The following is a 13989-nucleotide window of genomic DNA, read 5'->3' as shown; positions in this document are numbered from 1 at the left end:
AGAGACCCACCGAGGACAAAAACAAAAAAGAAATATAAAACAAAAGGCACCTGGCAACATTCATTACCTACAAGCCCACCCCCGGGGCCGAATTCAATAACATAAGGACTGGGGCCCTGTGGGCCCTCTCCCCAAGCCATTAAAGGCCTCAGAGAGCCCATCCCAGGGCTGAAATTTACAAATAGCAGGAAAGAGCAGCGTAGCTCCCCTTCGAGCCTCCAAAGGCCCCAGCAACCCCTTCCCCAGGGCCAAAATTACTTAAAGTGGGGATGGAGTTGTGCGGCTTGCCTCTCTGAGCCATAAAAGGGCCGAGGAGGCAACCCCCAATGCAGATTACTTTAGGGAGGGGGGCTGTGCACTTCCCTCCCTGTACCATTAGTGGCCCCAGGGACCCCATACCTCAGGGCCAGCAAACATGCTTTGTCCCGGGGAACCCACCCCGGGACCTAGCTGTTTCCCTGCCTGCAATGGCGAAGGCAGGGAAACCTGTGTTTGCTGCCCCTAGGTGGGAGCAGTTTTGAATCTCCAATGAAGTGGGAACAAACAAAGTATGCTCCCAGCCGGCAGAGCTTTGAAAATGCTCCTAACGGTTGGGAGCAGACTAATGATCGGCTTACCTGCCAACAGTGATGCAGGCAGGAAACAGATCAGATTATTGTTCCAGCCGGGAGAGAGCAGCATTAGATTCTCCTCCCTCTGGGTGGGGGCAATGCCGGTTCTCGCTGCATCTAGGGAGCCGGCTGCAAGTGCCCGGCCATGGGGCTCCCCCTGCAGCCCCCAACAAGTGTATGGTGGGTGCCGTAGGTGGACACCCACCTTTTAGAATGCGGACCCCAGAGGATGGTATCCCCTGGGCTGATAACCGCTCAGGGAGGGGTGCTGCGTGGCCCCCCTCTCCTTTATTGTTACTACTGGCCCTGGAAGATGGGGTCCCCAGGGCCTTACCGGCTTGAGAAGGGGGACTACGCAGACCTCCTCCCCTTTAATTAAAAAAAAAAAACAGCCCTGGAGGATGGGGTCTCCAGGGCCTAATAAGGCTTAGGGAGGGGGCCATAAGGACCCTCCCCTTTCTTTAAAAAAACAAGCCATGGCGTCCTCATGGCCTAATAAGACTCAAGGAGGGGGCCATGTGGCGCCCCTCCCCTTTCATAAAAAAACATTCCTGGAGGATGGTATCCCCCAGGGCCTATTAAGGCATGCTGAGGTGGGCGACTTGCCCCCCCCCCCATAAAAATAAAAGGACCGGTGGGGCTCGGGTTTCCAGGGTCTGATCAGTCTCGGGGGGAGCCTTATGGACTCCTTCTCCTTTAATAGAAACAAAACAGCCCTGGAGATGGGGTCCAAATAAGGTTTGGGGAGGGGGGGGGGGACGAGGCTCCCATCCCTGGTTTTGCATAAAAAAGGCCATGGGGTTTGTATGTATGACAGCAGTAATGATGCTTCATGATCTGATCTATTTTGCACTTACTTTCACAGCTCTAATGGTTTACCCGCTTATAGATCAATGTATACAAAAGAAGCCTGGATCATGTCATCAGTGATGTCATTTGAGATGTCATTAGTGATGGCTTAATGATGTCATAGAACATGTAATGAGTGATGTGATGTCATAGGCAGTGCATGGCGGTGGTGAAAGGTATATTTAGTTATGCTAAAAATAACTGGTGAATTTCTGCATTTTTTTTCAGTTCAAAACGTTAATGTTGTCACTGACCTATTCACCTGACAAAGCCTTTGGTTTATATTACTGACTGGGGGTCGCCAGTAGGTAGTTATTGTTAGGACTCAGTTTCTATAAGAAAAGCATTTTTTTTGGTTTTGCTAATAACTTTGGCGCTGTTTGACAAATCTTCAAAAAATTCTCAAAACTAGTTTGCCATTCATTTCTGATGCTGTTTGGAAAGTTTTGGTGTATTTATCAGAAGGTTGAGACAAAGGGAGGTACCAAAACGGATTTTCCCCATTCAATTTCCCATGGGGTTTTGAACAGGACAACAGCCCGGATAGCTGAACCGAATTACAATAAATATGTCAGAAAGCTAAATCTTGGTCCAGAGAGACCTCTGTTTGCAATATGGTGTAAATACGTTCTGTAGTTTTGGAGATATTAAAGAAAAAAGATCAATGTATGTCTAGGGACGCGGAGGTTCTGCGGACCCGACAGATCTTAAGATGAGATCTGATTGGCTTCCACCACTTCATCCAGGAAGTGGTGGTATCCATCTTGAGACTTGGACTCAGTCGAGGCCCAAGACAAAAAAGGGTAGGAAAAATCCGACCACCTAGGCCCGTGAGGTCTTGGGCCAAACATTTTTTTTCCAGTTTTGCCGGGGATGGATTACAACACTTGTTTTTCTTATGCCCTCGAGTGGCCAGGTCCTGGGGGGAGGAAATACATATCTGGGGGGTGAAGAGGGTCGGTGCACGTGCCCCCCTCCCCAAACTCCGGGGACTGGCAATGTTAGAAACGGGGAGGGGCCCCCCTCATGGGCCGATTACGGCCCCAGGGACTTCATCCCCGGGGCTTGACCGTACATTAAATGGTGAGGGGTGGGAGGGGAGTGCCTGGCACTCCTACTGGAGCCATGTATGGATCTGGGGACCCCATCAACCAGGGCGGGTTCCTGCTAATTGTGCTAATAATTGCTTATAATTAACCCACATCAGTCATGACATCTCCTATGACATCATTGATAATATCACTGTAATATTTCCAATAAAACTATTGATAAGAAAACTGTGCATGGAGGGAGCACAAGTAATAGTTACTTTAGGACAGAAGTAATAGTTTCTTGAAATAAGTATAACTATAACTGTTGAATTTTTATGGTTTTGTGTGTGCAAAATCTGAGCCTAACTAATGCCCCTGTAGCCTTTGTTTTTTTGGGTGTTTTTTTGGGTCCATTTCTGAGATGTATTTCTAGAGAAAGATCTAGACAAGGTACTAGGTGAAAAGAGCCATATCTAGCAGTAGCAAACAAAACTGATATCAACACATCTGTTAGGGAACTGGAACTGTATCTTAGTAGTATTACTAAATTAAATTTTTCTCCTGAATCTAGATTTATAAGCAACACATTCCCATGGTGACAGCAGTTGGAGGGAAATTTCTTATCTAGGTACAGTGCTCCTAATGTGCAGTTCTTTTCCAGAAATAGTACTCATTATGAAAAGACCTTGCCCGGGATATTTAGAAGTGGTTGAAAGGTTGTACATTTCACACAAGCTGAATGTGATAACGAGCATTTGGAAGATGTAAATACATCTTACCCAAATTTGATTCCAATTTTACTGTTGAAGTCAGAGTTTAAGAATGATCAAAAGAGAACACTGAGCCCAACAGGGAAACAGTGCATTATAATACATGGGATTCAATAATCCAATAATCCCAGTATGAATGGCAGTCACCAATTTCTTTATAATCAGTGGCTTGTGACTCCCCAAGTGAGGTTACTGCAGTCGAGTTCTGATATCACAATGCCTGCTGCGAAAGCCAGCACCCAAGGTGAAGGCTGGTCAGGCTATAAAGCATAATTAAAGCAGCTGTTAAAAGAAACAAAGAGAATGTTGATTTTCTTTCTTCTGCTCTATTCTAACCTCCAACAACATAATGGTTACGTCATCGGCAGCGGTTCTGCTGTGCTGAGGATGTAATCATCATATCCTGGCACTAGCCCACAGGGGAAGCGCTGGAGCTTCCCCAGTGTGGCACCCACCCACATGACTCCACTGTTGCCACCCCGAACCCCCCCTCGGCGACTTATTGAAGTCAGCGTGCTTACAGCATGCGGATCTCATCAAATACAGCTGTGGACGTGCTGGAAGCCATTTGGATAGTCCTACTCCAGGGCTTGTTTTAGAGGAGTACGGATGCAGGGGGAAAAGGCTTTCCACTGCGTCTGTACAGAGTGGATTCCTTCTTCAGGATCGCGGGTGGGGCAGCGATCATGGAGCAGGAATTAACACCAGCAGGGATTTTTTTGCTAGAAATTTGGCGGAGCAACCCCTTAGGCAAGGGTAGCTTCCTGGGGCCATATTTAATCTGTGTTTGGCCCACCCCCCTCTCCCCTTGGTGGCTGATTTGGCTGTTTTTTCGGCTGATTTGCCCCGTGGGGGGTCAAAACCACTAAGCACCAGGGATTTCTTTTAACTATATGAATCGGCCTAATATTATATTATATTATATTACATTATATTATAGGGGAGCAAAAGCCACTAGCCCACCAGGGAAGGTTTGTGTGTTAAGTGTAGTTAGGGTGATGAGTTTTTGACATTTGGCTGACTGTGTTTGGACTGGCACTTGTCTGGCGGTGTGTGTGTGTGTGATGTGTGGTGATTAGCAGGCTTCATAGTGTTTGATAATGTTAACTGTTATTTTTTTGTCATCATTGGTGATTATAATGCTTTTTTCCCCTCCTTTTTCTTCTAGTGCAAAGCTTTTGCTTTCCTCGTGATTGCGGTTTCGGCACTGATGGATCTACAGTTTGTGAAGTTGCTAGTGTTTGGTAAGAAAAAGCTGTTTATACTGTATACTCCAAATTAGTATCAATGAGCTGCATGAATGTGTTTTTTAGAACTGCTGTAATAATAGCAGCCTATTTAGCTTCTGGTGAAGGTGTGTGAAATGTCCTTGTATTTGTGCACAATGTGTATTGTGTTACCTTGTGTGTAATTTCCTTTTTTGTTTCTATTGGTTTTTTTAGGGGTGTTTGCTGTGTCTGTGCAAAGTAGGTGTTGGTGAATCTAGCTGTCTTTAGCAAGTGAGTGATATTGTTTTATAGTATATAGGTCTTTGCATGCTTTGTATTGATTGACTTTACCTTGCAATTGCTATATGCCAGTAGGTTTACTTTTTGTTTTTATAAATCCACACTTTGTTTATTATTTATTTTATGCAGTGTTGGGTATTGTTGACTTATTTGTCAAGTTACCTTTCTGAGTAAGGATTATGGCTAGCTGCAGGATGACCGCACAGCAGGTTCTTGGTATGCTTTTCGTGTCTTCTTCTCACCATGATTATGAGACTGCATCTGAGGCAGAGGTGGGCCAGGATTCTTGCAGTGAATTTTCTGTCCGAGAGGAATCATCTGATGATGAAACTACGTTCAGTGTGGATGAAGCTACTCTCAGTGCGGATGAAGTGCCTTTTTTAGAGGAGGACACTGATGTGCAGATAGTGCAACAAGAGGCATCTGTATTGCAGGCCGGAGTGCAAGGCTTCCCTTCGGAAGAGCTGGACTCTTGGTTGACCCAAACATGGTGCAGCTGGTGTTGCCTGTCTTTAGTGGTGTTGCTGGGTGTAGAGTGAATTGTGAACATTTTTTGCAAATTAATTTCTTTCTTTTGTTTATGAACTATCTATTTTTGGCTGTGATTGTTGAGCAGACTAATTTGTATGCTGAACAGTATTTGAGGGACAACAGTGGCAGACTTAAGCCCCACTCTACAGCTACCCGGTGGACTCCCACAAATCTGGATGAGCTGAAGAAGTTCTTAGGTATACCCTTTTTGATGGCCTGATAAGGAAGCTGTTGCTGTCGTCATATTAGTCTATAAATCCCTTTATGGCAACACCTATATTTCCTGCAACCATGAGTCGTAATCAGTATTTGCTTCTTCTTTGCTTTAGCATTGCCCCAAGATCACCCTGATTTGACCTTCTTTTTAAGGTCGGCCTGTCCTTGATCACTTTGCAGATTGATTTTCAGAGAGCTATGTGCCAGGGAAAGAAATAGCTGTGTGGGAGTCTTTGGTCCTGTTCAAGGGCCGATTGTTTTTAGGCAGTACATTGCTAGCAAGAGAGCACGTTATAGAATTAAGATTTATATGCTGTCTGAGAGTAGTACTGGATACGGCTATAATTTCTACACTGGTAGGGACTCCAGTATATAACCCCCTGGTTAGCCGTCCACTTTCAGAGTTAGAGAGAAAATTGTATGGAAGACATTTTTACAAAGGTCACCATTTGGTGAGGTTTGCATGGGATTCTGGGTAGAAAAATGTTGGGAGATCGACGCAAGCCGCACATCCTTGGACTCCCCTGGTGTCTAGTTTTCAAAATTGTGTGGGTTGGGTAGGATGCCCTACATGGCTGCCAAGCCCAGGACCAAAAACCAGGCGACTCCCTCGCAAAACCAGGTCTTTTTGTGATCCATAATTCCCCACAGTACGTTTTGAGCCATTTCCTGTTGTGTGCACTAGGCCTACCCACACAAGTGAGGTATAATTTTTATCAGGAGACATAGGGGAATGCTGGGTGGTAGGAAATTTGTGCTGGCCTGGTGATTCCACAACTTTCCCACACACAAATGTGAGGAATATGTGATTTATTTTAGCTAAATGTGAGGTTTTCAGGGGATTCTGGGTAAGAAAACGTTGGGGGATCCATGCAGGCCAAACATGCTTGGATTCCCCCAGGTATCTAGTTTTCAGTAATGTCTGGGTTTTGTGGGTTTCTATGCATGGCCGCCAAGCCCAGGACCAAAAACACAGGTGACTCCCTCGCAGGACCTGGTCTTTTTCTGTTCAATCATTTGCACGTCTCCACAGTAAGATTTGGGCCATTTCCTGTAGCAGGCACTAGGCCTACCAATACAAGTGAGGTACCATTTTTAATGGGAGACTTGGGGGAATGCTAGATGGGTGGAAGTTCGTGGCTCCCTGCAGATTCCAGAACTTTCCATCAAAGAATAATATTTTTTTTTTACCAAGTTTGAGGTTTGCAAGGGATTCTGGGAAACAGAACCTGATGATAGCCACACAAATCGCCCCATCATGAATACCCCTGTGTGTCTAGTTAATTTATTTTTTTTACAGGTTTTCTAGGTTTCTCTAGGTGCTGGCTGAGCCAGGGCACAAGATCCCCATTAGGCACATTGCAAAAAAACAAAAAGTCCCTTTTCTGTGGAAAAATGTGATGTGTGCATGTTGTGTTTTGACCCTTTTCCTGTCGCGGGCACTAGGCCTATCTGCACAAGTGAGGTACCGTTGTTATCAGGAGACCTAGGGGAACACAGGATAGTAGAACAAGTGTTAATACTAGTTGTCTTACTATGCATTTATGCCATCCAAATGTAAGACAGTGTGTACAAAAAGAAGACATTTTGAAAAATGCCCACTAATTCACCTGCTAGTATAGCTTCCCACATATTCAAAGATGTGCAAATAACCACTGTTTCTAAACTCCATATTTTGTTCTCATTTTGGAAATGCATAGGTTTTTATGACCTATAGCTATTTTTCACTTCTTTATATTTTACCAAATGAATTTCTGTATACCTGGTACACAATAAAAAACCATTGCAATGTGCAGCTCAGTTATTGACTCTGGGTACCTCGGGTTCTTTGTGAACCTACAAACCTGAACGGTCCCGCAGACGGTATATTGCTTTAAAACATTTTTGCATAGTTAAAAGAATTTACAGGTGAAAATGTAGGCACAAATGGCTGCTTTTTCTTCAACTCAATTTCAATATTTTTTAAATTTCAACTGTTACTTTCCATGGAAAATTCTTGAAGGATCTCCACAAATGAGCCCTTGCTGAATTAAAATGTTGTCTTCTTTTCAGAAAGGTACAGGTGTCCGGGATACATTATTGGTTTCACACCTATTTCTATCACTAACTGGAAGGAGGTTGAAAGCACACAAAAAATAGGAAAAATAGGTTATGTCCCAGTAAAATGCCAAAACTGTGTAGAAAATGTTGGTTTTCTAACAAAAGGCTGCCTGTTCCTGAAAGCTGGGAGGATAGTGATTTTAGCACCACAAATCCTTTGTGGATACCATTTGCAGGGACAAAAACAGACAAAATACAACATGTAGCTGTGTTTTGCCTAATTTGTCGGTCCCTTCCAGGGAATCCACAAACCCTGGGTACCTTTAGAATCCTCAGGATGCTGGAAAAAGGGATGCAAATTTGGCATTGATACCTTATGTGGACAAAAGGTTATGGGGGCCTAAATGCGAACTACCCCAAATAGCCAAAAAATGGTGCGGCGGTGAGATGCGGGGGGGGGGGCCTGGCAGTGAAGGGGTTAACATCTTAAAATGTCAAGCAGTGGAATATGTTTTTTTTTTGTACTCCTTAGATAGAGAAAAGATAGTCTTTCTGCATGTTTCTACACGTTCCGAGCTACTGCAGATTTTCTTTTTTTTTTTTGACTTGCATTGAACTGTTTCTAATATCTATTTGCAACAAATATCAAAAAAGAAAATTCCACAAGAAGTTGTATGTTTATTCTTCATGTTTGCAAACATGCTTGCACACCAATAATTCAAGTGGTTTGTGGGAAAGGTGATTGTGTGACCATGTATTATATGGGAGTTTCATAACCTTATAAATGAACTCGGCCTTCCGCCTCTTTCCTCTATATGATTATGGAACTCCTTGTTGACTTGCAATATCCTTATAAATGTATGGTGGGGGTACTATACCCCTTATATTCTATACTGGGGACTGGACTGAAGAGGTCTTTCCCTATCATGGAGATAATTCAGGAACCGATGTGGGAATAGGCATCTATAGAACTTAATTCCAAAAGCAGCAATACACCCAAGCCTAACAGACTGGAAATTGTTAGCTTGGATTAAACGCACGCACTGGCCTGTTCTGTCCAGTAGTAGGAGTTACAGGTTGAATAAGGATTTAAAATTGTGCGGGATAACCTGCACGTTCGTGTTTTCCAAAATGTACGTTGATGGATACAAAAGTAGGCCAAATTTATCTGGGGAAAAAACACAATGAATTGAGAAGCACAAATACACATTACAATGGATATTCTACTTTCGGACTAGAGAAACTCAATGGTGAAAGAATACCTGCACCTAGTAATTACAATAGTCCAGTGGTATTGGTAATTCTGGGTGTGTCAGTCGCATTTCGATTTTTACCCAGAAACCAATGCATGAATACAATACTTCTGAATTTATAAGTATTTAAATTCTCAATTTTTAAGAACAAAATAATAGGCAGCGAACAAATTACTCACTTGAGTAACTTTTGTAGTTCGTTGTGGTACTTGAAACGTTATTCACCGTCACCGACTGTATGATGAATGTGTAGAGGGTCCCCGGCTGTAAATTGTTCTGTGTAGAGATGTTTTCTCTTACTATCGATGATCCAATGGAAGACCCGGCGGTTTGCACATTTACCCAGTAGGTATAGTTATTGACAAGAGGATTGTCAGGTTTTCCCCAGGAGATTGTAATTGATGAGTTTGTCCTGGCTTTCAGGTTCACGTTACTAACAGGAGAAGGATCTGCACATGAAACAAAACATTATTACTGAGGAGTCTTTCCTACAGATATAACAAACATCAACAGTTACAGGAGCATCATAGTCTGACTTTAAGACTTATTCATGAAGTCTTTAACAGCTCTTGAAGATATGCCACCCTCTCGAAACTTGGTTCCTATGGATTTTCAAATCTGAATCCTACTGTACATAATCGAACTTCCAATATTAATTACAGCAGAAGACGTTTGGTGAAGTTGGAACCACTTTTGAGGGCGAAGTATCTCGCAAAAACTATTTTGCTCAGTCCTACTCACATACATTTTTGGCAGCACATGTCATAATAATAATAATTCCTATTTGTATAGCGCAAACATATCACCCCCTTAATGGTTTCAAGGCGCTTGGGCCGTTGGGGAGATTAAGTGAGCTATTGCCGCCGGGGATCGAACCGTGAACCCATGCTCCGGAGTCTGCCGCTCTGGCTGCTGCACCACACCTCCCACTCACTTTACGCTAGCAATCCATACAAAAATAAATTATAAGGAAAACATATTAATACCAAATTTATAACATAAATTTTATGGCACCACACGGAGGCCAACATTATGCAAATCTCCTTTATTGCCACAACTCAGCAGTAACAATGAATAGAATATAGAACTCCAAGGAACATTCCATGTAGTATATAGAGCATGAGCACACATCAGTCTTTCCTTCTTTGTTGCTGCTGCTCACAAGATAAGTACCCTCACTTTACTCGTGCTTATTTAATTATGTTTGACAACTTCTGTCTCTCTTATCACATAACTGGGTCCTATTGACCCTACTATGCGGTACCTTTCATTCTCTATCCCCTCTCTTAAGAGGTTATTGTATAGCGTTTTACTGTCCTTTTCCCTCTTCTCCTTAGAGACTCTTTAGATTGTATACTCGTTTACTCCAATATACCCATGTGTCACAGCTCGCCTTATTCTGTGACTAATCCGCTAATATACGCCCTCAAGACCCGTCTACATGCGTAGTTCAAAAGTCTTGTTGCTTAGCAAGGTTGCCTGGCAACGCTTCAAGCGCGAGCCAGGATCACGATGAAAGCATGCCACCGCTTTCCCCCCGCCTTTAATCCTTCACCGCCTCTAGCGCTAAGCGCGGCGCTTCCTACCTCATCCCCGGTTTTCCGGTCTCGGCTCCAGGCCCCGCTCTCACGCCGAAGGCCTTCTTCCTTCCCCACCCCGATGCGCACTTCAATCGCGCATCGCGGGGAGGGGAGGATTAAACGAATGGCCATTAGCAACAAACACGCACGCAGGAGACGTGCGTGGTTGCCATAACTACACAGCAACACTTGGCAGTTGCTGTCAACCGGAGCAGGACTAGAGAGATTTCAGCGTTTCTAACAAGAAACACAACCCCAAACCCTAAAAAATAACCATAATTCACCGATTTTAAGAGGAATTTAAGCCCAAAGCTTAAAATATTAATAATATATATTTTTTTAACCACCAAATTTGAAATAATTATAAAATATATTTAAAAAAAATTAGATTAACATCTAATTAAATCTTAATTTAAAAAAAAAAAAAAAAGACAGAGGACAATGTCCCTTGTTCCAGATACTAACCTTGAAGGTAAACTGGAATCCTTGGTCTCTAGGGCCATGGATAAAGCCATGGACTCTTTTAATGAGACCATAAATAAAAAATTCGAAATGCTGTCAAGGGCCTGGCCCTCAACCAGTTCTACCCACTTTTACCCTCCTAAAGAAAGGGCAGTTAAGGCCCCAAAGAAAAGAGCCGCATCAGAAAACCCTGCTGTTTCTGCAAAAAAGAGCAAGAAATCAAAAAAAAATGATGAATCTCGCTTCTCAGGCGGTGACAAGCATGATGCCTCGGGCATCACAGATGGGCGTCAAGGACCCCCCATACGAATTGACAGCGAGGAGGAGGATGAAGCAGAAATAAATCTCTCCTACTCATCAGAATTTGAGTCGGAAGATGAGATTATAGATGATAAAACACCGGAAGGCTCTGAAGAGGCAAGTAAGGCCTCAGGCTCAAAAATGAGCATTACTGACCCCTTCGGGGAGAACATGTTTGACCCCCTACTGATCAAACACCCTTTGACCCCAGAATGGTTCCCTTCTCAACATGTCACCGAATACATTACCTTTTGGCTCAGAAAAGAAATCTCTAAGGAAGTGAGATCAAGACTGAGGTCTGAATGCCCCTGAACTCGACCCTAAGGTCGTGGCTTTTATTGCCAAGGGCGCAAAAGACCCTAGGAAAGGGATTGACAAGAGTCTAAAATCCTGTCAAGAACTCTTGGACACTATCGGACCAATAACAAAAAATTTTGAACTGGCTGAAAACGCTTATGTGGAAGGGACACCAAAGAATTACAGCAATGGGTCCAAAGAACAATCTGCTTGATTGGCAACGCTAACACTGCCATTTAAAATGAACAAAGGAATGGCATCCTTTTAAAAATTGACCCCAAACTAATTGAGCTAGCGAATAAATAAGGAGGAGCCTCTTCTCAAGGACTCCTCTTTGGAGAAGAATTCATTCGCGACATGGCCAAATATGTGGGGGCCTTTAGCTCGATTCAAAAATCTCAACGAGATTAAGAAAGTATTCTTTCAAGATAAAATTTTTGGAAGGGCCGGGCGAATGTGGGGTCGATTCCCCGGCCGAGGACAATCATCTTCCAGACCCTTTCTGGGACGAGGCACAAGATTCCAACAGACAAGCTTTTATGGAAGCCAATCTTTCTTTCCGCCAAGACAGAGAAGCCGTTCAAGACCTTTACGAGGGGAGAGAAGAAACCGAGGGTTCTCAACAGGTAAGAACCTCGAAAGACCCTTCAGATACCCCTATAAAGGTGGGAGGGAGACTAGCCCTTTTCTCTGGGAATTGGCCCATGATAACACAAGACCCGTGGGTTCTAGACACAGTCAGGGGTTACAAGATAGAATTCATCGACACCCCCATCCAAACAATAAGACCCCGAGAAATACACTTCTCTCAAGAACAGCGAGAATTAGTCTCCCAAGAAGTAAAAGACCTCCTAGCCAAAGGGGCAATAATGGAAAGTTCACAAATTGGTTTTGTGAGCAACATTTTCCTAGTGGAAAAGAAAGACAAAGGTCAGAGACCTGTGATAAATTTAAAAAGCCTAAACGATTGGGTATCGTATCACCACTTCAAAATGGAAGGAATACACCTCCTAAGGGACGTTCTGAGAAAGGGCGACTGGTTAACTCGTCTAGACCTGAAAGACGCCTACCTAACTATTCCAATTTGGCAACCTCACAGGAAATTCCTTCAATTCATTTGGGAAGGACAACTTTGGGAATTTCGCACCCTCCCCTTCGGGCTCTCTTCAGCCCCTTGGTGCTTCACCAAGGTATTACGACCGGTAGTAGCGTGGCTAAGGCAGAGGGGTGTAAGACTAATTATTTATCTAGACGATATCCTCATAATGGGTCAATCCAAATCGATGGTAACTTATCACACAGATCTTGCTATCCGTCTACTTCAACATTTAGGCTTCGTAATAAACTCAAAAAAATCGTGTACAATCCCATCCCAAGAAACGCAATTTCTCGGGTTCATGGTTAACACATTGAATGCAGAACTGAAACTTCCAAGGGAAAAGATAAAGAAACTTCGAAAAGAACTGAGAAAAATACTATCTTTAAAAAAAATTCCACTCAAATTCTTAACCAGGATCCTGGGGTTGCTTTCTACAACCATCCAGGCAATTTTTCCAGGGCCACTACAGAGCCCTTCAGAGACTGAAAGCGAAAGCTCTCAAAACCAACCTCTCTTATTCCCAAATGACTCGTCTAGACCAAGACTCGAAGAAAGAACTGACTTGGTGGCTGAAGAATGCAGAAGCCTAGAATGGCAGAGCCATCTTCGGCGAAGCATCAGATTTGATAATAGAGTCAGACGCGAGCCGAGAGGGATGGGGTGCCACTTGTGGCAGTTGTTCGACAGGGGGTTGTTGGACACAACTCGAGAAAGAACTTCATATCAACTGCTTGGAATTACTAGCAGGTTCTTTTGCGATTCAGAGTTTCACCCAAAATTCAATGAAATGTTGCATAATGCTGCGCATGGACGTCTCTGCAGTGAGATATGTCAACAAGATGTGGGGGACCACACTTGAAAGGCCTTACGGATTTAGCGAAAGGTTTCTGGAACTATTGTTTGAAAAAGGGACTCTCTGTCACAGCACAGCACATTCCTGGTTTGAACAACAGCGTAACGGATTGGTTTTCAAGGATTTTCAAGGATTCCAGCAATTGGAAACTAGACGAGAGAATATTCATGATAATACAAGACAAATGGGGTCCGTTCGGGACAGATCTTTTCGCGGACAGACTGAATACACAGCTAGAGAGCTTCTTTAGTTGGAAACCGGACCCTCAAGCATCCGGGGTGGATGCATTCCTCCAGAACTGGCAGGGCTTAAAGCCATATGCCTTCCCGCCGTTTGTAATGCTCCCTCGCCTTCTCCTACACGCCTGTCGCTACTTACAGAATATGACGGTAATAACACCTCTTTGGAGGTCGCAAGCGTGGTTCCCAATCATTTTAGAGATGACTGTGGACTTCCCGATCCTAATACCACCTTTCAGGTAAATTCTTCGGGGCCCAAAGGGCGATTCTCATCCTCTCATAGACCAGGGTCTCTTGATTTTGACGGCATGGAAGATTTCAGGCGTCAATGGAGAATCCCAGGCCTTTCG

The 13989-nt window shown here is 43.8% G+C and overlaps 1 protein-coding gene across 2 annotated transcripts in view; it reads right to left on the bottom strand.

Annotated features, from left to right (window-relative positions):
- Positions 1-13989, bottom strand: part of PTPRH (protein tyrosine phosphatase receptor type H) — a 517583-nt gene that overhangs the window by 132665 nt on the left and 370929 nt on the right. For both annotated transcript variants that reach the window (XM_085616391.1, XM_085616390.1), the window contains exon 11: positions 8989-9258. In XM_085616391.1, the coding sequence (XP_085472517.1) occupies positions 8989-9258 (270 nt within the window). The remainder of the gene's footprint in view (positions 1-8988; positions 9259-13989) is intronic.

The sequence above is a fragment of the Triturus cristatus genome, chromosome 7, assembly GCF_964204655.1.
Source record: "Triturus cristatus chromosome 7, aTriCri1.1, whole genome shotgun sequence".
Taxonomy (NCBI): domain Eukaryota; kingdom Metazoa; phylum Chordata; class Amphibia; order Caudata; family Salamandridae; genus Triturus; species Triturus cristatus.
This window is presented reverse-complemented; position numbering and strand designations above follow the sequence as displayed.